The sequence below is a fragment of the Calypte anna genome, chromosome 5A (assembly GCF_003957555.1).
Source record: "Calypte anna isolate BGI_N300 chromosome 5A, bCalAnn1_v1.p, whole genome shotgun sequence".
Taxonomy (NCBI): domain Eukaryota; kingdom Metazoa; phylum Chordata; class Aves; order Apodiformes; family Trochilidae; genus Calypte; species Calypte anna.
Window position 1 is genome coordinate 41484787 of NC_044251.1, and position 21308 is coordinate 41506094.

The 21308-nt window shown below is 50.8% G+C and overlaps 1 protein-coding gene across 2 annotated transcripts in view; it reads right to left on the minus strand.

Annotated features, from left to right (window-relative positions):
• ATL1 (atlastin GTPase 1) overlaps positions 1-21308 on the minus strand; it is a 34065-nt gene that overhangs the window by 3327 nt on the left and 9430 nt on the right. The window contains exons 2-13 of one of the 2 annotated variants that reach the window (XM_030451903.1): positions 18497-18744; positions 18016-18150; positions 16992-17096; positions 16207-16257; positions 14301-14357; positions 9072-9164; positions 8153-8291; positions 6158-6285; positions 5412-5468; positions 4454-4525; positions 3078-3509; positions 540-554 (exon numbers count right to left, since the gene is read on the minus strand). In XM_030451903.1, coding sequence (XP_030307763.1) covers positions 540-554; positions 3078-3509; positions 4454-4525; positions 5412-5468; positions 6158-6285; positions 8153-8291; positions 9072-9164; positions 14301-14357; positions 16207-16257; positions 16992-17096; positions 18016-18150; positions 18497-18744 — 1532 coding nt within the window. The remainder of the gene's footprint in view (positions 1-539; positions 555-3077; positions 3510-4453; positions 4526-5411; positions 5469-6157; positions 6286-8152; positions 8292-9071; positions 9165-14300; positions 14358-16206; positions 16258-16991; positions 17097-18015; positions 18151-18496; positions 18745-21308) is intronic. The other variant, XM_030451904.1, reaches the window with a different exon arrangement.

Below are 21308 nucleotides of genomic sequence, written 5' to 3' on the forward strand. Positions count from 1 at the left end.
AAGAATGGGTTGATTTTTAACTCCCTATTTTTTTAATGGCCTTCTGGACCTCTAAGAGCTGCTCCAACTTTTTGTTTTGTTTTGTTTTGTTTTTTTAACACAACCCAGCCTGGGGTGGTTTTGCCCCAAAATACAACCCGTGGGACTAGGAGAGACCTCACCAATATGGGGGCTGCAGGGTGGGAGCCCTGCCTGCCCCACGCCTACACGACTGGGGCTACAAAACAAACCAATGCTTCAGATGGACCTCTCAGCCCAGCAGGAAAAATCCCCAAACAGATGTGATGGGTGACAGATGAAAATCCCCATCCCAACAAACGTGCTCCCCACCCAAAGCTCTCCCCTACTTGGCTTCCAGTGCTTCTTGGAATGCAGGACCCACATTTAAACCCCCCCCAATTCCCTCCCCTGGCATCTGGATCAGAGGGAACAACCAGAACCCAATTGCCAGCAAGTGCCCTGGTGCAGGGCTGGGATGCCACCTGAGGGTGCAGCAGGGTCCCCAGAGGTGTCACATGCAGAGAACAAGAGCCACTTACCTCGTTTGTGCTTCCCTAGGGAGAGGCATTGGGAAGAAAAAGGGAAAGAAAGAAAAAAAAAAAAAAAGCATCTCTGTGTATTGGGAGCACACAGAGCTCACCCCTCTGGCCAGAGCAACATCCTGGTGCCAACACAGCCCTGGATTCCCAGGGGATCCCCCCCTCTACCCCTCCCCAAACCTGCTGCCCCTTGTGCAGGACCCCCCATGGCTCTGTTCACCCCATGTCCTGCCAGCAAGGGACATGAGGAGCTGGCATGGGACAGAGCCAGGAGGGCTGTGACCCCCCCTGAGCCACCCATGGGCAGAGTCCCTCTGCCTGTAGCTTGGGACAATCTGCACAGCTCCTTCTTGGGACTTTTCCTTCCTTTGGAAAGCCACAGAGCCCACAGGGGCAGCAGCTGCAGCCACTTGAACCTCTTGATTTTTCCCCAGCTGGGCAGGCTGCAAGCTGGCTGAATCTCTGCCTTCCAGCTGCCTGAGTCCTCATCTTGCTCAAACCCTTTGCTGGTTCCTGCACAGGGATGGGCAAACAGGGGATGCTTCAACCCCCCCAGCATCTCCCAAATCCACCTGGGAATTGTCCCTCAGGAAAGAACCATGGCCCCAGCACTGACTGCACTGCAGCAGGGTTTGGTTTGCTCAGGACAGGGCAGGCAGGAGAAACCCAGGGGCCTGGAGAGCTCTTCCTCTCCATCCATTTTATTTCAGCTGAGGAACCAGCTGCTGCCCAGCTCTGAGGTGAAGGAACTGGAAAGACTTGGGGGTATTCAGGCTGGAGAAGAGAAGGCTGCAATGGGGAGACCTTAGAGCACCTTCCAGTGCCTGAAGGGGCTCCAGGAAAGCTGGGGAGGGACTGGGGACAAGGGCAGGGAGGGATGGGATGAGGGGGAAGGGTTTCCAGATGGAAGAGAGGAGATTTAGGTTGGACATAAGGAAGGAATTGTTTGTTGTGAGGGTGCTGAGCCCCTGTGCCAGGTTTCCCAGAGAAGCTGTGGCTGCCCCATCCCTGGCAGTGTCTCAGCCCAGGTTGGATGGGGCTTGGAGCAACCTGGGCTGGTGGGAGGTGTCCCTGACCATGGCAGGGGGTGGCAATGGAGGAGCTTTAAGGTCCCTCCCAACCCAGCGCGGGATTCTATGAACTTTATAATTGCTGCTTCATTTTCTTCCCCAGAGTTGCACATTTACCTCTCTGCACCACACTGGGGAGCAAACACGTGTGGTCACTCCTGACCAATAACTCACTGGTGGACAAAAAAAGCAGGGAAAGAGCAGGAAAAGCTGTTGGGAAGAGCTCCTTCCCCCTGGGAGCACTACGGGAATGAAAGCCCCGAGGCTGAACAGAGCAGGAGCTCCCCTGGGGGGGCTGCAGGGAGAGCAGGAGCCACGGCCAGGCTGGGAATGGTGTCTGGGACAGGGGAGTCTGCAGGGTCTGGAGCTTCCCCTGGGGATGCTGCAAGGGGAGAGAAGAGGGCTGGAGCTGGAGGGGAGCTGGGAAGGATGGAGAGTTAAAAACAGAGGCCATGGGCTTGGAGATAACCCTTGTAAAGCAGGGAGAGCAGCACTGGGGGGTGAGTTCGTGTCTCACCGTGACCATTTTTAAGGTTTTCGAGGTGTTCCTGTTTGACATGGGGGCCCAACCAATGTTGTTTAGGGAAAAAAAAAAAAAAAGAAATCCTAAAAAGAGCAGGTGAAATCAGCTGAGCCATCCCAGCTGCAACCATCCCAGGCCCAGAACCAAGCCAGGCAGAGCCCAGAGCTGGCTCAGGACATGGGGAGGTCCAAAATCCCTGCCCTGCAGCAGGAGGGGAGATGGGAGCATTTCTTTTTGACATCCCCAGACATGCACACAAGAGACACACACACAGAGAGAGGCTCTGAGAACACCTCCCTGGTGGGACCCCAGGCAATGCTGCCCCATTCCAGCAAGGGCTGAGGCTCCACAAACCAGTGCTTGGTGTGGGTATGACATGAAGGAAATTTAAAAACAAAGCAGAACAGAACAGCTTGCTGTGAGTTTTCTCATCCCCAGCCTGGATCTACACAGCTTGACTTCCACACTGGGCAGGGTTCAGGGGCTGGAACAGGGGAAGGGGTGGGTTGGTAACACAGCTCCAGCCTTGCTCCTGCTCTCCAACCCATCTCCTGTGTGCTATATCCATAGGGCAGACCCCTCTCCAGTCCCTAAAATGTCTCCCCTTACCCTCAGCTCCATGAACTGATCTGAAACCACTTTTTCATTCCTTGCTTTCCCCATCTAGAAAGTCTTAATGGATTAAAACTCCTTGTCCAGCTGCCTGCAGAAGGCAAGGACACAGTCCTCCTTCCCTCACACATCACTTCACAACCAGCTCAAGCAGCTGGACCTGCCCAGGCAGATCTAAGGACCCTAAACACGAATCCCAAAGCCAGTCCAAAAACCCCAGGAAACTCAACCCTTAAGAACTAAGAGGGGTTTGGGGTTTTTTGGGGTTTTTTGGGTTTTTTTTTTGTTTTGTTTTGTTTGGTTGTTTTGAAATCAAAAGCTCTTTTATCCTACCTGGTCCCACAAGGCTGCAGCCACTTGGTCTATTACTGCTCCCAGTTCTCTGTACTCCCCAGAGTATCTGATATATGCCCAGGTACACAGTGTGATAAGTGTCAAGCCCATGATCATGTTGCACAGACTGGCTATGATGTCCAAGCCAATGAAGCTGGTGACTCCAGCCAGCACATAAGTGATGAAGATGACCACGAAGAGGGTGGCAGGGGTACGGGCAGCATGGAAGATGTTTTTGCTGTCGTTGTGTTTGATGTACTGGATGTAGAGCTCATCAATCTCATTCTCCAGCTGCTGGAGGTAGCGGCGGCTGAACTCCTCCCCACCCATCTTCTTCACCCCCCGGAACAGCTTCACAGCCTCCTCCTTCAGCTCCATGTGTTTGGTCTGGAGGTCACTGGGTGCCAGGAAGGGTTTGTCCCCCCCACAAACCTGCGTGGGAAACAGAGAATCACAGACTCACAGGTTGGAAGGGACCCCAAGGATCATCTGCTCCCTTCTGTCCCGTCGCTCCAGCAAGCTCAGCACCCACAGCTTGTGTGCTCTGCCGTGGACTCTTCTTTGGCCACCAGATCCTGCAGGAATGCCTTCTAGCTGTGCTGAACATCTGGGACAGCTCTGCTAGGTGCAGGGTTAACAGGGCAGAGATGTCTGTTGTGTCCCAAACCTCCCCTATTCAATTGGCTCACAGCCCAAAGCCAGGAACTTGGGCAACATCAATAGCTGAGCCCCAGTATTTCCCAGTAAATACTCCAAAGTATTTCTCTTCTGCTTCAGAGCACAGACACATATTAAAGTCCAGAGAAGTCCACTCAGTTCCAGCTGCAATCTCCCATACTGACAAACCAAACTGGGTGCTGGAAGCAACTGGAGACAGGCTGGGGGCTGAGCTTCAGCTCAGAATTCCCAAACACCCCTCACAAGAGCTGAGAGATGGGATGACAGGGCAGGACTCAGGCAAAAAGCCAATTATAATGACTTTATCCTCTAATTAGCACCAACCTAGCACAGGTTGCATTGTCACACAAAGCTGTCACCTCACTACATCCAATTTTTGGTTGTGTTTACCCACGGTGGGGAAGGTTTGGGAAGAAGATGTGAAGTCAGCAGAGGCCACGTGGTCTGCAAAAAGCCACTGCCAGGTGAAACAGAGACCATTTGTCACCCCCCTCCTGCCATGGCATCCTGACACTGCTCTCCTCCTCCCTGTGAAAAAGCTCCTTTTCCACCACAGACATAGGAAGGACCCTGAACATGCAGCCAAGCCCATGGAGGACATTTCCTACCAGGAAGCCAAGCAGGGAGGTTTCCCCATGAGGACAGGAGAGCTGGGAGACAAGACAAGAGTGCTGTGAAAGATGCTCAGCACCACTCACCTCTTCCATCCTCCTGCTGTAGGTGTCTTTGGCAGTGGCAACTGCTGCTAAATTGTTGGCTTCTGCTGTGGCCTACAAGGAAGGCAAAAGGGGTAGAAAGTTGAGCTGCAGAAAAGACAGGGTTAAGGATCACAGAACCATCCCAGCTGGAAAAGTCCTTCAAGGTCATCGAGTCCAACCACAACATCAATCCCCCAACCATTAACCAACTTGCCCAAGTTCAGTGGTTTAACCACGTTCCAAGCACCACACCTATGTGTCTTTTAAACCCCTCCAGGGATGGATGTGTCATGGCTGAAAGCAGCAGCCTCTGGCCACACATCTCCATGGCCAGGACACGTGCACAGTGCCCTGGTTCTCTCTCACAGAATTAAACAACTCCCTTGTCTTGGCCAACTGTGGTCTCCCCACCTTATGACCAATCCAAAGAAGATCACCCTGTATTCACACCTCCAGTTTCCTCAGTTCCTCCAGGCAAAAGCCTGCGTGAAGAGAGGATTTTAAAGCAAGGAAAACTTTGGCTTTGGCTGTGGGAAACAGCAAGGAAAGAGATAAAAGGCTCAGCCCTATGTAAACAGCTCCAGCTGCAGCCTCCTGCAAAGCCCTCTGGCTCAGGGAGCAGAGCTGCAGCCCTGGGGGGGTCAGGAGGGACCAAGTCACCTCTGTGTGTGGCCCCACCACAGCTGAAGATGCTGCTGCTTACCTGCCCTGGGGGGGGGAGAAGCATTTCAGTAAGGTGGGTGACACTGCATGCCCAGAGAATGTGTCCCCATAGCCTGGCAGTGAGCCCACCTCAGACTGGTGACTGCCAAATATCCCCCCAAGGGCTGCTTCTGGGGTTGTTACACCAAGGAATGGGAAATAAAACCCCCAGAGACTCAGTGAGCTGCTGCAGCTCTGGCAATGAACTGGAAAGGAGTGGTAAGGACAGTGCCTGGATGCCCAGCACCTCACCCACCTGCAGCATGGACTTGGGGTGTGGCAACTCTTCCCCTTGGTAGATCTTTATGTATGCCTGCAAAACAGTGCAGAGAAAATGAAATCACATTGAAAACAGCATTCAGGAGCAACAGGCAAACACTCCCCACCCAGTTCCAGGGACAGCTTTAACAGGATATTAATAGCACAGAAGGGGAGGAGGTTCCCAGCATCCCAGATGGGGATGCTCTGGCAGAAGATGCAGCAGAGCCTGGCTTGAGGAAAACTCCTTGGCTTACACTAAATATTCCTACCATCAGATTTGCACCTACCTCTGTCCTTCAGTGAAGGAGAAGGATATAGAGTCAGGTAGCCCTGGAGAGTAGGCAGTGAGAATTACTCACTGATGTCTTGCATTAAAATGTCCCAGTAGTCATGACAACAAAAATCAGCTTTTTCCAACAGCAACAGCAGGAATCTGTCCCTCAGCCTGCCTCCCCCTGCTCTCCAGTGCTCCAGGGGAAGGAAACAGCCCTGTCCCCTCCTTGGGCTTACTGCATGGTCAAATGCATGACCAGGAGGTGTTTGCTTCCTGCAGGACTTTTAGCTAGACCAGGAAAATTTCCTCCATCCATCAGGTGGAGCAGATGATCCTTGAGGTCTCTTCCAACCTGATGTTCTCTGATTCTAGGAAGTGCTGGACTCTCTGCTGCTGCTTTCCCCTTTAATTACAACACAAGTGCTCCCCAGCTGAATAAACCCTCTTTTTCTTAAATAAACCAATACCTTAAAATACTCCACAAGGCCTCTGCAGGTGATTTGGTTTCCATTGATCTCCTTCACATCCAGACTCTCAGGACTTAGAAGCCAAGGGATCAAAATCTTCAAGTTCTTGATGAACTCATCATCTATTTCTGGAAATAAAACCCAGTGTCATCAGTCCAAGCCTGATGTTTCAGTGTGCACTCCCATGAAACAAGAGCAGGAGAGTCATGCCAGAGACCCCAACACTGCCATTTAGTGAGGAGCCCTCGGAAACCATCATGGTCCCAGTTGAGGTGTTACTGAACCCCCCAACAGAATATACACCTGTGCATATGTCCAGAAACCAGTTTTACAGGCTCAAAAATAGCTGTGCCAACACAAAAGGGGAAAAAACTGCTTCTGGTGACAACCCTGCTAATGTGCACACAGCTCTGGTAGCCAGAGAGCAGCATCCTCTGTCCCAGAGGCTCTGTAAATCATGGCTTTTAATGCACAGGACATGGACATGTGCTGTGCCTTCCCTTTCCTCTGCCCATGGAGGAAATCATCAGCCAGGGCTTAAACTCTCAGGTTCTCCTCCTTGCCACCTCCTGGCAGCAGGTAACATTTTTTGTGCCAAGTTCTTGGTGCCCCCCAAATTTGAGGGGGTCCATGGGCTGCTTGTGTCACTACAGCAGAGGCAGAGTCATCTCCTAGCAGGAATTCATCTGGATGGCTTCACAGTGCCTGACATCCATTTAAACTGATCTGTAGATGGCTGGAGACAGAAAAAGCAAAGCAACTTCCCAGAATATGGAAGGAGAGAGGGGAATTTTCCCCACATTTCTTCCATCAAATGGCAGAAAGCTGAGTACAGCTCTGAGGGAACAAGCAAAACAGTTCCAAGGAGCTGCTGCCAGCTCCTGTGCCCACACCATTTGTTCAATACTACCCAGCACCTGAACTTCAGGGGGGAATTAACAGAGATCAGCTCAGTTTTCACCAGCACACCTTCCCTGCCTCACTCTCCTGCTCACTGCTGAGCCTGGAATCTTCCAGCAGAACAACTCTGATCACCAGCCTGACAAAACAAGAGAGGGAGTGATGTCTTTCTGTCTGCTAATTTATTTTCAGGGACTAACAGGCCACTTTCTCCATTGCTAAACTCACAAGCAGGGGGTTACCAGTGATGCTGGGAAGCAGCTGGTTCACACCAAACAAGGTAAAAAATCCACAGCACGTGAGGGTGAAGTCTTAACCTGTTCTGGTTTTTTTTCCTTCTCTTGATTCCTACCTGTTGAACTAAATCTGACCTGTAGGGAAACCACTGATCAGATAAGTCAGGGAGATTAAATATTCCTTGGAAAGCATTTCAGAGGGAAACAACCTTCCCTGGAGAGCACGTGGAACCAGCCTTCCACCTTCTGCAAGCACCAACCTGCCTTCCAGCAACCAGAAGCCACCACTCCACATCTGTGCCTCATCACAACCCAGGCATCATTAGTAAATCACAGGCTTAACACTGTGTCCATAAACTTCTTCTCTCAGCCCTGCCCTTCCCCTATTTCCTGTCAGCCACCTCTCCTAACACTGCCAGAGGCTTTGAGACCTTCCCAGCCTCCCACACCTTTTTGACCCTCACCTCTGCTTTAGGTTAAAAGCACTTGGCAAGGAAAAGGCAGATGCTGGCCTTGGAAGAATGAGCTGAGCATGTGGATGTTGTTGGGAGGAGGATGCAACTCCTCTCCAGGAAGGTTTTTCATGGAAAACACTTACAGAGGTTCCAGGAACCAGTAGGACAGTCTGCCAGGGCATCTAGAGGAAGATACTGGAACAGGTTTCCTAGCAGGTTCTTGATGCTCCTTCCCTGGCAGTGTCTCAGCCCAGGTTGGATGGGGCTTGGAGCAACCTGGGCTGGTGGGAGGTGTCCCTGACCATGGCAGGGGGTTGGAAATAAATGATCCTTAAGGTTCCTCCCAACCCAAACCATTCCATGATTCTATGATTCTCTTAAACACCAGACCTGTGGCCTCATACCTTTCAGTTTGCCATCAAAATTGGGGTTGGTGGCGACTTTCAGGCCTGGGTGAGGTAAGAGGAAGCAGGAGATTTTGGTGAAGCAGGAATGGATGTGCTTTCTGACATTCTGCAGCTCTTCGTGCTGATTTCCTGAGACCTGTGAGAGAGCAGTTTGGGATGAGGGGCACAGGGGTCACATTGGGGGGCTGCCAGGAGCACGGGGTGATCCACACTGTGGGAAAAGCAACCCAGAAGGACATCCCGTAGGGGTGTGACACAACAGGACAAAGGGAAGAGTCCTCCAGCCACTGAGGAACTTGCCTGACTCTGAACACATGCCCCTGGGCATGGGAATATTGTCTGGAAAATGTGCGTGGCTGTGACAGGAATACAAAACCATTTGGGGATTTCTCACTAGGGTGTTTTATGTCTCTCCTTTAGTGAGGGCTCTCCACTACCAAATCCCCAATGCATTCCCTGATGAACCCCAATGGAGCTGTCACCCTTTGCTTTGCTGTACAACCACCTATTCCTGAAGCATGGTTCCTGGTCCCTAGGGAGTCTGCTGATTCCCATCTCTGATGCCTCTCCCAGCCCCAGGGATCCTGGGCTTGGCCAGAAGGGGCCTCAGCCCTCCACTGAATGTAGCAAGGAAATCCAGCCTCCTAAAACACCTCTTCTGTCATTTTAGAAGGAACTGGGGAAAAGTCACTGCAACCAACACCTCCAGGCTGCAGTACACATCTAACACGACCCCATTCCCTGCTCCCTGCCCAGGTTACACTCCCAGATCCAGGTGTCAACCAGGGATGGGCACCCTGCATCCAGGCAGGAGATGGCAGTGGATCATCTCAGACTGCTCACAAGGCAGATTTCCCTCTTCCTCCTCCCCAGGCTGGCAGGGTTGGTTGAGCCAGCCCAGGTGACAACAACTCACCTTCAGCCTCTTCTCCAAAAACTTTGCTCCTCCATCAGATCCATAGGAAAACTCATATGGGAAGCTCCAGTCACGAACAAGGAATATAAGGGACTAGAAGATGGAAAACAGAAACACAGTGGGGTCAGTTGCTACTGAGCCAAAGATACCAACTGCCCCAGCTCAGAAAAACTCCATCCTTCCAGGGTGTTGCTCAATTGTTTGTGATCAAAAAGGAGTTCAGGGCCTCCTTCCTCACCACCACCACTTCCAGCAGATCCCAGAGCTCCCAAACTCCCACCCTTGTGCTGCAGCAAGACCTGGCCCTGAATCTCTGCACAGCTCCAGAATCATGGAATTGTCACACTTGGAAAAGACCTCTAAAGACCCCACATGGAGCTCTGTGTCCAGTTCTGGAGTCCCCAACATAAGAAGGACACAGAGCTCCTGGGAGGTGTCCAGAGCAGAGCCACTGAAATGCTGGGAGTGCTGGAGCAGCTCCCTGGGAAGCCAGGCTGAGGGATTGGGGTTGTTCAGCCTGGAGAAGAGGAGGCTCCCAGGTGAGCTCAGAGCAACCTTCCAATATCTGAAGGGGCTCCAAGAAAGCTGGGGGAGGGCTTTGGACATGGGGGGGTAGGGAGAGGACAAGGGAAATGGGTTAAAACTTGGAGAGGGGAGATTGAGGTTGGACATGGGGAAATTGAGAGAGTTGGTGGTGTTGAGGCTGGAGAAGAGAAGGCTGCAATGGGGAGACCTTAGAGCACCTTCCAGTGCCTGAAGGGGCTCCAGGAAAGCTGGGGAGGGACTGGGGACAAGGGCAGGGAGGGATGGGATGAGGGGGAAGGGTTTCCAGATGGAAGAGAGATGAGATGTGGGGGAGAAATTGGTGTGAGGGTGCTGAGCCCCTGTGCCAGGTTTCCCAGAGAAGCTGTGGCTGCCCCATCCCTGGCAGTGTCTCAGCCCAGGTTGGATGGGGCTTGGAGCAACCTGGGCTGGTGGGAGGTGGCAATGGAGGCAGGGGGTGGCAATGGAGGAGCTTTAAGGTCCCTCCCAACTCAACCATTCTATGATTCTGTGACACCAATATCTGTATTCCCACCAGAGCATGTCCTGAAGTGCCTCATCTATGGGGGTTTTGAATCCCTGCGGGGATGGTGACTCCATCACCTCCTGGACAGCCCTTTCCAATGTCTGACTGCTCTCTCAGTAGGTGGTCCTGCTCTGGCAGGGGGGGTTGGACTAGATGATCTTTCGAGGTCCCTTCCAACCCCTAGGATTCTGTGTGATTCTGTGATTCTGTGAAATTCTCCCTCAGATTGAGTCTAAACTCAACATCAGGATCTTTTCTCTGGTCCTATCACTGTTCACTTGGAAGAAGAGCCCAGCACCCACCTCCCTACACCCTCCTCTCAGGGAGCTGTAGAGAGCAGCAAGGTCTCCTCTCATCCTCCTCTTCTCCAGAACCACCTCACCCCTTTCCTGGTGGGAACACCCTCTGTGCAGGATCATCCCAGCATGGTGCTGAGACCCTGCAGACTCACTGCATGCGTGGCTGTGTCCTACAAGGGAAAACTCAGGAAAGGAGGGAGCCAACCCCACATGGGATTGATGGGTTTATTCCAGCTTAATTCCCTGGCATGAAGGCCATGGCCAAACATTGGGACTGCAAAGCAAGGAGGAGATTTTTTTGCTAACGAGGACAAAAGGCAACGAGTTCCCTAATTCCAGCCACATTTAGTTCCATCCTATGGGAATTTTACAGGCTCATTTTTTCAGCCTTTTTTCACTGGGCAGCCTTCCAGACAGACTTTTAATGAGAAGCAGATGCAGGATAACAAGGGTGAAGAAGAATTCACTGCCTTTTGTAATCTTTATGGAGGCACTCAAAGCTCCTATGCAATAAATAAGTAAATAGCAGCAAGGTCAGCTTTTTATCTTTTAAAAATAAAAATTAAAAAAATTTCTTCTGTTTTCAGAAGAATTCATGTCTCCAAAGTCTCATCTGTGCACAGGACACATATTCCATGTAACAAACACAGTTTGGAGGGGGAAGCCCTGAACACTTCAAGGCCTGGCAGGGGTGCCAGGGTTTTCTCCTGCACATGAATAAGCAGATCAGCAAGTGGAAGATATTTCATTGGAATTTCCCTAAAAAATGTCTGTCTTTAGAACAAAGATTTAAGAGGGGGGAGGGGGAAACATTGCCCCTCCTTATTTTTCTTCTGTAAAACATCAGGAATGTTAAAAAAGAGAAAGAACAGTGAGCTGGCCATTCCTAACTGCATGGCAAGCCACAGAACTGCCCTCAGTGAGCTCTTAGAGCACACACTGTTCTTTCTGAGGTCATGAGATCCTCAGCCCATCTTTAGGGCTTCTCCACAAACACATAATGTGTTCCTTGCACTGTTTAACTCAGGATTTTTTTTTTTAAAAGCAAAATTATTCTAGGCCTGCTGTCTTTACCATGCTCCATGGGCATCCTCACCCCTTCCAGCCCAGCAAACCACCAGGCAGCAGGCAGAGGACCAGGATGGGTGACTGGTGAGGGAGCAAGGGCTGGGAACCAAAGGGAAATGTGGATTTTCCACTGCCAACTATTACTTCCCTTCTAGCAGGTTTTATATTTCCCTTCTGGCCCAGGTTTCCCAGAGAAGCTGTGGCTGCCCCATCCCTGGCAGTGTCTCAGCCCAGGTTGGATGGGGCTTGGAGCAACCTGGGCTGGTGGGAGGTGTCCCTGACCATGGCAGGGGGGTGGAAATAAATGATCCTTAAGGTCCCTCCCAACCCAAACCAGTCTGGGATAGGATCAATACAATTCCCTCACTATTGATATTTTCTCTGCTTGGCAGTGGTTTCCTACAGGACTCTGTTTTCCAAAGCTTCCTTTCCAGATGTGTATATTTTAAGGACAAAAGGGATTCTGCTTGGTTGATGTACAAGCCTGGCACCTCACCCAAGAAACTCAAGCTGTAGCCTCCCTTCTGCAGACAGAGCTGCCTCAGTTTAAAGCCTGCAGCCACCCAAGAAGCCCCAGCATCTCTCATTAAGCCACCCCAACCATTAAATTGTCCCCTCATTAACCTCCTCCTTGCTGGTCTGACTGTCCAGCCCCAGCTTGCACTCTGCCTCATCCTCCCTGATGGGAAAGCAGTTGATTTCCCATCCTGCTCCCTATAACCACATGCTTTGCAGGAATGAGCCCACTTTGCTGGGTGGACAGCAGATCTCCATCTCCATCAAGCTTTCTACCCAATTTTCTCCCCCTCACAAGGGTTACCACCAAGCCTTTGATGTTTTCCCCCAGATCATTAATGAAGATGACAGTGAATCAGAGAGACCCTGGGGGGAGCCCCCAGGAAACACTTCTGAAGGATGATGATTTCCTATTAAAATTAGTTCAGCCTGCTCTGTCATCTCTCAGTTAATGAGTTTTTAATCCATTTACAATGGATTAAACCAGACAATGCTGACTTGGTGTGCTGTTCACTTGCTTTTAATCAGCATGGTAGGGAGATAAGGCTTACAGAAGGAAATATATCATGGTGAGAGTTACCATTATCAACCCAACTCCTGGTCTTTTAAAAACTGATAATAGGATTGTCTGACAAGACCTGCTATCCACAAAACTCTGTGACTTTGCAGCAATTATGGTCTTTGGTAAAATCAGAGCCAATTATCCAGTCCTAATGACTTAAGAGCATTTAAAAATTTCCCCTCACAGTTTCTTTTCTTTACTGATGGAGTAAGAAGTGTTTCACTCTCACTGAAATATTTGGCCACGTTATCCTGATGGCTTTTAAATAAGGAACAGGAACATTTAGTTAATTTCTGGCTCTTTTCTCTACCATACTGCAATTTTCTCCTAGCTTTTCCTACTACAAGTCATATATTTTTACTGGTAGCTGTCAGACTGTTTATCAGTCATCTCCCCATGCCAATAATCCAAAATTACCCTCAAAGCTCCCCATTTGTTGTAATTTTTAACCTTTTAACTTTATTTCCACTTCCTGACCACAGCCACCCTATAAACACCTCAGGCCTTCCAGGATGGTGGTGAAGAAAGCAATTCCCTTTTTCTGTTGGGAGGCAGAAGTAAAATAATTGTAACCCTTTCCCAACTGCTATTTGCATTTTTACAGCTCCCTGCTGTTTTCAACCTTGGGAAGCTCACAGAACCCCCTGCCAGCTACCACTGGGGATGCCAGCTGGAAGGTGAAGCTATTGGGACAGCTCAAGAGCACCTGGTTAGAGGAACAGCTTGTACAGAGCCCCACAGAATGGGTTTTCCCTCTATTTCCCACCCTGACCATGCAATGAGCCCTGAAGCTGGGTGAGGACCCCCCAGCACAGCTCCCTCCATCCCTTCAGGCCCCAATCCCTGCCTCATGCCTGCTCTCACAGACCCCTGAAAGCTTCAAAACCTTTTCCAGCACCTCCCCAGCCTCCCAGGAGCCCAGGATTTGGTGCAGCCACAAAAATCAAAGCCATACAAAATCACTTCTTGATCTGTTAAAGGAGAAGAGGTTCAGTGAGCTGCCACGTGTCGTGGGTTCCTTCTGCCCCTTTACCTTCTGCTTTGTCTCTTTTTGTTCATATTCACATTCCTACTGGAAGGGGCTGCCAGAGGCCACCACCCTCTCAGTTGGTCCCAGCTTTGGTGTCCAGAGCAAGCTCTCATCTGGCCAACACTCTCCCTTTTTTCTGAACACCAGCTTTTCACTGGTTGGGAAGCAGGAGGATGAGCAGATGTCTCTGATTTGAAGTTCAAACCCCACTTAAACCAAGCTTCCCCACAGCTCTGCTGTCACTGGCAAGAGCTCTGAGTTAATCCTTGTCCTTTGATTTTTGCCAGGAGCTGGGATTCCCAGGGCAGATGGGTTCAAACCTCTCAGAGCAAAAGCTGGGCAGAGCCTCTGGGTAGAGAAACCTGCCACAAAACCTGATTGCTTCCCAAGCCCAGCAGGACAGGACAGAGCTCTAAGGGTGGCAAAGGCTCAGAGAGGAAATTAGGAGGGATGCTGGATGGATCTGGAAGCCTTTTTGGCAGCAAGAAGCACAAAACCTTTGCTGAGCCAGTCCCCAGGCATCCCCATCTCCTCCTGCAAACTGCAGTGACACCTCGTGGTGAAGCCAACCAGCTTGAAGCCAAACCACCTCCAAGCCAAGCCACCTCCAAGCCAAGCCACCTCCAAGCCAAGCCACCTCTGTCTGGCAGAGGGAACATGTGCTGGCCAGGACCCTCAGACTCACCTGGAAAGGTTTCAGGAATGTCTCCTCCATGGCCAGCCGACCGTACTCGGTGAAAAGCTGGAAAAGAGAACCAGGAGCTGTCAGATTGTCATTCTGCATGGCTGGACAGATGGCCATGGGACACTGGCACAGCAGCAAGGGGCAGTTGTTGACTTGGGGACCAGCAGCACCATTTGCAGGGCTGGAAAAATCACCATCTGGCTGGGTGGGTTTGGTTGATATCTGAGAGGCAGAGGGAGCTGCTGCAATCACCGTGCTGAGCCCTCACGTGAAAGGGCTCAGCTTGGAATTTTTTGGCTGCCAAATCTGTGAAAAGTGGCTCAAAATCAGCTGCTTGCTGTTGCTTTCATATCAAGCAGGAACTTCACGTGCTGCAGGGGACTTGCTGGAACCTTGCTCTCTTTAAATACTCCACAAAGAAGCAGAAATTAATTCAGAAATAAGTAGTTTCCCTGCAAACCCCCACTGTGCAGATTGCAAGCTCAGCCTCCCAGCAATATTTGAAGGGTCTCCAGTCTCTCTGGACTGTAATTTCTAACTAAAAGCACAATAATGGATTTCACAGATGCCTAAAAATGGGTCAGCATGTTAAACAAAAACCTGTCTTAAAATCCAAATGAAAGATCAGAGTTGCAGTGGGCAAGTTCAGTGTTAAAAAGGCATTATTTAAAAAAATATTTACTGACTGAAACAATAAATTCTTCAAATGCTGATTTTTCCAGACAGAGTTTTGCTTTTTTTTTCCTTCTCTTAAGCTCCTGGAAAAGCCTTCCTAACCAATCAACTAACCACCTACACAAAAGAGAAAGCTGAAGGTAACACCAGGAAACAGACAGGACCCAGGTGCCACAAAAATCCAATTAGCTGCTTGTCTCCAAGAGTCAGGGCTGTAATTACCCAGAGGAGTCACCTGCACTGAGCCAGTTCCAGATGTCAATGTCCAGGTTGATAAACAGATTCCCAGTTTCTTTGGGCTTCTCCTAACAATCCAAAGGTCCCATCATAGAGCAAGAACAGTGCAATCTCTACCTCGAGGTAGAGACTTAGGGTATGACTTAGGGCACAGGAGCACAGCCAGGACATGGTTAACTACCCTGATCCCTTCCTCCTGGAGTCCCTTTAGCCCCTTGCTGCAAGTCACTGAGTGTTTCCAGCCCCCTGGGTCAGTCCTGGCCTCTGATGGGTCACTGCTCCCTGAGGAACCCCAGTGTCACCTTATGGAAGGACACAGAGGTGACAGAGTGAGCTCTATCCAAACAGCTGGAGCTGTGATGGATGCTCCACACCAAGGTGGGCTGGGGTGGGCTGTGCAGTCTGTTGGATTCTCCTCTAACTTCACCATTAGAAAGTCAACTTCACTTTCTCTGGCTGCAGCACCATCCATGAGCACTGGTCCTGTGCACTGGGGACACAAGTAGTGACACTGGTCCTGTGCACTGGGGACACAAGTAGTGACACTGCCCTCCACTTTGCAGCTGCCTCCTACACGACCATCACCACCTCCTCTCTTGACCACTTTTGTCTTGACTTAACAGCCTTGGTTTTTTCAGCCTCCCCAGGCCCTCCAAGATGAAGCACAGCCATGGGCCATTTCCAGCTAAGCAGATGATCAGCCCTGAGGCAGGATGATCCATCCAAGAGACAGGAATAGTCCCTCCTGCTGAGCATCCAACTGACTGCCCCACCAAAGGACCCAAGAAGCCACGCTGTGAGGGCACAGGCAAAAGAGGTTTCAACCCAAGTGACTGTTCCTCAACACCCAGAAACCAGTATGAGAGTTGGGAAACTGAAAAAACCCTTTTGTGGCTCCAAATGTGAAAATGTGTTTCCAGAACAACACAGTTGGCAAAAACAGAGGATAAGCCAGGCACACCAGTGCTGGGGAACAGAGGGACAAGGGGCTCACCTGCAAGTGCTGCAGATCATCCTCCTGCACGTTCTGGGACAAGTTATAAACCTGCATCGGAAAACAAACACTTCAGAGCACTCAGAATGGGAATGTCCTTCAGGTCACCCTGTGGCTTGGTGTGCTGAAAGCCTGGGACACAGCCAAAGGCCCAGCTGGCCCCTGGTGCTGGTACAAGACTGACCCCCTCAGGAGGGTACAGTCTGTCTGTACTGGGGGACAGACCCACTGACAGTCAGACAGACAGACAGACAGACAGACAGACAGACACTGCTGCTCCCTGTGCAGCAAAACACCCCAGCACAGGAGCACTGGGAGCTGTCATGCTCCAGCCTGTCAGGTCCAGCTCATGTTCCTTCTTCATTTTTATGATGTGCTGAGCTCTGCACCAAGACACAGCTTCCATCCCATCCACACAGAGCAAGGGCCCATGGTAGGATGGGAAGCTCCAATGGGAATTTTCTGTGCTCACTGTAGAACCCTCCAGCCCAGAGGTTTCTCCAGCAGCACTGAGACAAAAAGCACATCTCCTGAAGTCATCTCCTCTCTGGCAGCAGGAAGCAAAGGGGTGCATCTGCTGCTGGCCCTGCTCTTTGGGTGAGATGAGACTCCCCTGTGTGATGATGGAGTCACTTGTGAATCCTGCACTCAATGCAGCCAATTTGATGGCATTTGGCTCTCCCACCAAAGCTCCTGGCTAGCTCTGGTGTTGGGCTGGTGCCAAGCTACTGGGCTTTTGCCACCACCTTTTAGGAAATGATTCCAGGAGGCTCCCCCCTTCTTACCTGTATGGAGCTGATCATTGTGCTAAGAGCAAACACAGTGGCTGAATCCCTCAGGGTGGACTGACTGTCAAAGGTCCCCTGTGTGTCCATCAGCAACACTGCAACCTGAGAGGCAGAAAGCTCCACATCAGCTTGGATGCACCCAGTTAGCATCTGCACCCAAGTAAAATCACTCTCAAACACCAAAGGGCCTGGGGGGTGAATATCAGCTGTGGTGGTGTGCTGGGAATCTCACTGCTTCTGCCCTCAGTCTTGTAACTGGTGGAGGACAATGGAAGGGAGCAGTTCAGTGGAGAGCACAATGACAGGGGTGCACCAGGAAACGTGTCCAGAAGATCTAGGAAAACTCTCCTTCCACTCTACTCTGCCCTGGTGAGACCACACCTAGAATACTGCATCCAGTTTTGGGATCCCCCAATTCAAGAGAGACAGGGATCTGCTGGAGAGAGTCCAAAGGAGAGCTCTGAGGATGCTGAAGGGACTTGAGCATCTCTGCTGGGGAGAAAGAGTGAGAGCCCTGGGGCTGTTCAGCCTGGAGAAGAGAAGGCTGAGAGGGGATCTCTGAATGTCCATCAAGAGCTGAGGGGTGGGGGGCAAGAGGAAGGGGCCAATCTCTGTTCAGTGGTGCCCAGGAGTAGGACAAGGAATAATGGGGTGAAGGGAGAAGAGAGGAAGTTCCAGCTGAAGCTGAGGAGAAACTTCTCTGCTGGGAGGGTGAGGGAGCCCTGGCCCAGGCTGCCCAGAGAGGTTGTGGAGTCTCCTTCTCTGGAGCCTTTCCAACCCCCCCTGGATGTGTTCTGTGTGTCCTGCCCTGGGGGATCCTGCTGGGACTGGACTCCAGAGCTCCCTTCCAACCTCATTACACTCATTACACTCATTAATGCTAAATTAAAGAAATGCTAAATTAAAGAAATGCTATAGAAGATCTTCTCTAAACTTGCACAGGCCACCTAAGACAAGGCAGGAGAGTCTTTAAAATGTTGGAAGAGAGAAATGAGCTCAGCAGCAACCCAGAAGCACACACCTTTTTGCCATCAGGCTTGTCCACCAGGAAAACCTCACTCCATATCTGGATGCCAGTGGTCTCCCGCTCAGAGCCTCCCCTCCAGGAGAACCCAGTCAGAGGCTCATTGTAATCTCCAACCCAGTCCACAGCTTCCTGCAGGTAGGGACAGAAGAAGTTGTTAAGAGTTCTCATCTCACTTTGGTTTTACACTTTTCCCTTGTGCTGTCTCCACCCCAGCACTGGAAGGGGGCACCCCTATAAGAGAGGTTTCCTCAAGGGCAGAAATGTGAACATCTCTGCTCCAAACTCAGGAGTCCACAAGAAACTGTCTGGTGCAGAAGGCTGTGGAAGGATCTGCTCTATTTTATTTTGCCAAGTCACTGCTAATGAGAGGTTTGAGCATTCCTGGAACACCAAGTCTGTCCAGCTCCTCCCTGGGCAGTCCAAGGAGCAGCAGCATCACAGCCCAGGGAAAAACCACCTAAGCTGGAGTGGTTACCTTATTGTACATGTACCGCAGCATGAAGTCCATCAGGAACGATTTCCCTTTCCTAAAAGCTCCAGCAACAGACACAGCCACGACCTCTTTGTCTCTGACAGCCTCTGAGAGGAGGATGCGGTTCAGTGCAGCTTCATCCAGCTCAAAGGAATGGTCATCCTTGACAATGAGGACCTGCACAGGTCCTGCCTTCCTCACAGACTCCTCCTCCTCAGAGCTCCACTCGTAGGTCTTCTCTGCAAAACTACCTGCAGGAGGAGGTAAAACAAGAGCTGTCAGGTTCCTCCTGCTGCACACTGCAATCACACAGGGCTGGGGAGGGTGGTAACAGGGCAGCTGCCCCAAATATTCATCCCAAACCAGCACTGTTCAGAGGAGATGTCTGCTGGACCTGTCCTCAGACATCCCAAGGGACACTCCATGCCACTCTGGGGCCATCTGTGCTTCCTGCTGGCAGGGACATTCCTGCTGGGATCTCCCTTGGCAAAACACACCCGTCACTTCTTGTCCTGCAAGAGCTGACCTGGAGAACAGATCCCCCTCCTCTTCCCTGCACCAAGTTCTTAAACACAGAAAGACTGCCAAAACACCTCCCTTGGCTTTCACTCCGCTGGAAAAGTCCAAATTCCTGATCACTCATTGCCATCCCACCATCCAGGGATCTGACTGCTTTCCCCTGGATGCTCCCCACCAGCTCCTTTCTCAGAAATGGAAGCAGCATTCAGGCTGAGGTGTCAGAGAACCTCATGCCCCAGGCCACCAAGACAAATGCCCACCCAATAAAAGCCACTTCTTCACTCCCAAGTGGAAAGCATGTGCAATGCACAAGCACTGCTCACTTTCACACTTGGTTCCCTGTGGAATGGCTCCCTGGCACAGAGGTGAGGGCTGTCCAGGCTCTGCAGCACCCATCCAGCCTTACAAGAAGCTCTCACCTCCCCACTGGGACAGGGGAGAAGTGACAAACATGATGCTGCAGCAGGAACCTTAGGATGGGATGGGCAAACACAGGGTTTGGTCACTGCATACCAAGGCACTCACCAGTGCCAGGGTGCCCACATGATACCAGAATCATTTAGGTTGGAAAGGAGCTCTGAGATCCTCAAGTCCAACCCTTGATCCACTCCCCCCGTGGTTCCCAGCCCATGGCACTCAGTGCCACATTCAGTCTCTTCTTCAAAACCTCCAGGGATGGAGAATCCACTCCCTCTCTGGGCAGCCCATTCCAGTGTCTGATCACCCTCTCTGCAAAGAATTTCTTCCTAATCTCCAACCTAACCCTCCCCTGGCAGAGCTGAAGCCCATGGCCTCTTGTCCTGGGAGCAGAGCCCAACCCCCCCCTGGCTCCAACCTCCTTTCAGGGAGTTGTAGAGAGTGATGAGGTCTCCCCTGAGCCTCCTCCTCTCCCTCCAGGCCATCACAGCTGAGATGATGAGAGCTTTTCACAGCCTCATGGTCCCTTCACAGAATCATTAAGGTTGGGAAAGTTCTCTCTAAGACCATCAAGTCCAACCATCAACCCAACACCACCCTGCCCACTGAACATGTCCCATAGTGCCACATCTAACACATTTTTTGAAGACCTCCAGGGATTCTGACTCCACCACTGTCCTGTTCCAGTGCTTCACCACTCTTTCAGTAAAGATTTTTTTTTCCTAATATCCAATCTAAAATCTTCAGGCTTCTTTGTGTAGCTGCCACAACACAGGAGACAGACGAATTTCAGGACCTGCCACCCACAGACACCACAGCCCTGGGGTTTGCCAGAAGAAGGCCAGATCCAGGAATTTTCTTTTCAGTGCCTCCAAACTTCCCAGCACAGGAAAGAGATGGTAAAGTTGATTAATGATGCCCATCAGCTCACCTACAGCCACATGAAATCTCTTCACCAGCAGGGAAAGGATGGGAAGTTTTCCTCCCCTCCCTGTATTTCTACAAAAACTTCCCAGGTCCTTGGCTCAGGTTGCAACTTTCCAAGGGTGGTGGCCTCAACTTAAACTTCCTCAGTCTTTGTTTCAGACCTTGACCTTAGGGACCCAGTTTTCAGCCAGTCCCAGCTGCTCCAAAGCACAGGGATGATAAGTGCACGTGCTAAAAGCAAGCTATAAATACCAAGAGGAACAGGGTTTGCCCATTCTGGGCCTCTTTATGAAGCAGCCTCCAGCAGCAACTTTATATTTTAAATAATAACAGCAGTGCTTTTGTAGGAGTTTCTGATTTCCTATGATCCTGCAGTGAAAGATCAGGATCATTAAGCCTGGTTGCTAGGGGATTCCTGGTGGCTCTTGGACATATACTACAAGCTTTCTTTGCTCACAGTTGGAAAACAAAGATCTTTTCTTCCTGGTGCTTGGAGGTTTGTGGTTTGGTTTTTTTTTTTTTCCTCCCTGCAAAACAAAAGTCCCAAATGCTCTGAAAATGCTTTGCTCACCAGACTGCAGCATCCAGGGGCCAGCAGCACCAAACTCCCTTCAAGCACCAGCCCTGTCCCCCTGCTTAGGGACCTCTAGGCAGGGAAAAAAAAAATAAAATAAAAATTCCCATTTCAAATCCATGGATCCAGGCACACATCACCCAATCACTGGAAAAATGAAAGCCTCAGAGTCAATCCTCTTGCTGCACACACCAAACACCATTCCCAGGATCAAGACCTTCCCAACACATCCATGTGGACAGGTGCCAAGGGGCCACAGGCTCATGTGCTCCTTTTAAGCACTTCCATGCTAAAAGTACCATCCAAAGTCTACCATAGGAAACACCTCCCCCTCCTGCAATGCTTTCCAACACCCTGCTCAGCTAACCCAGTCCAACT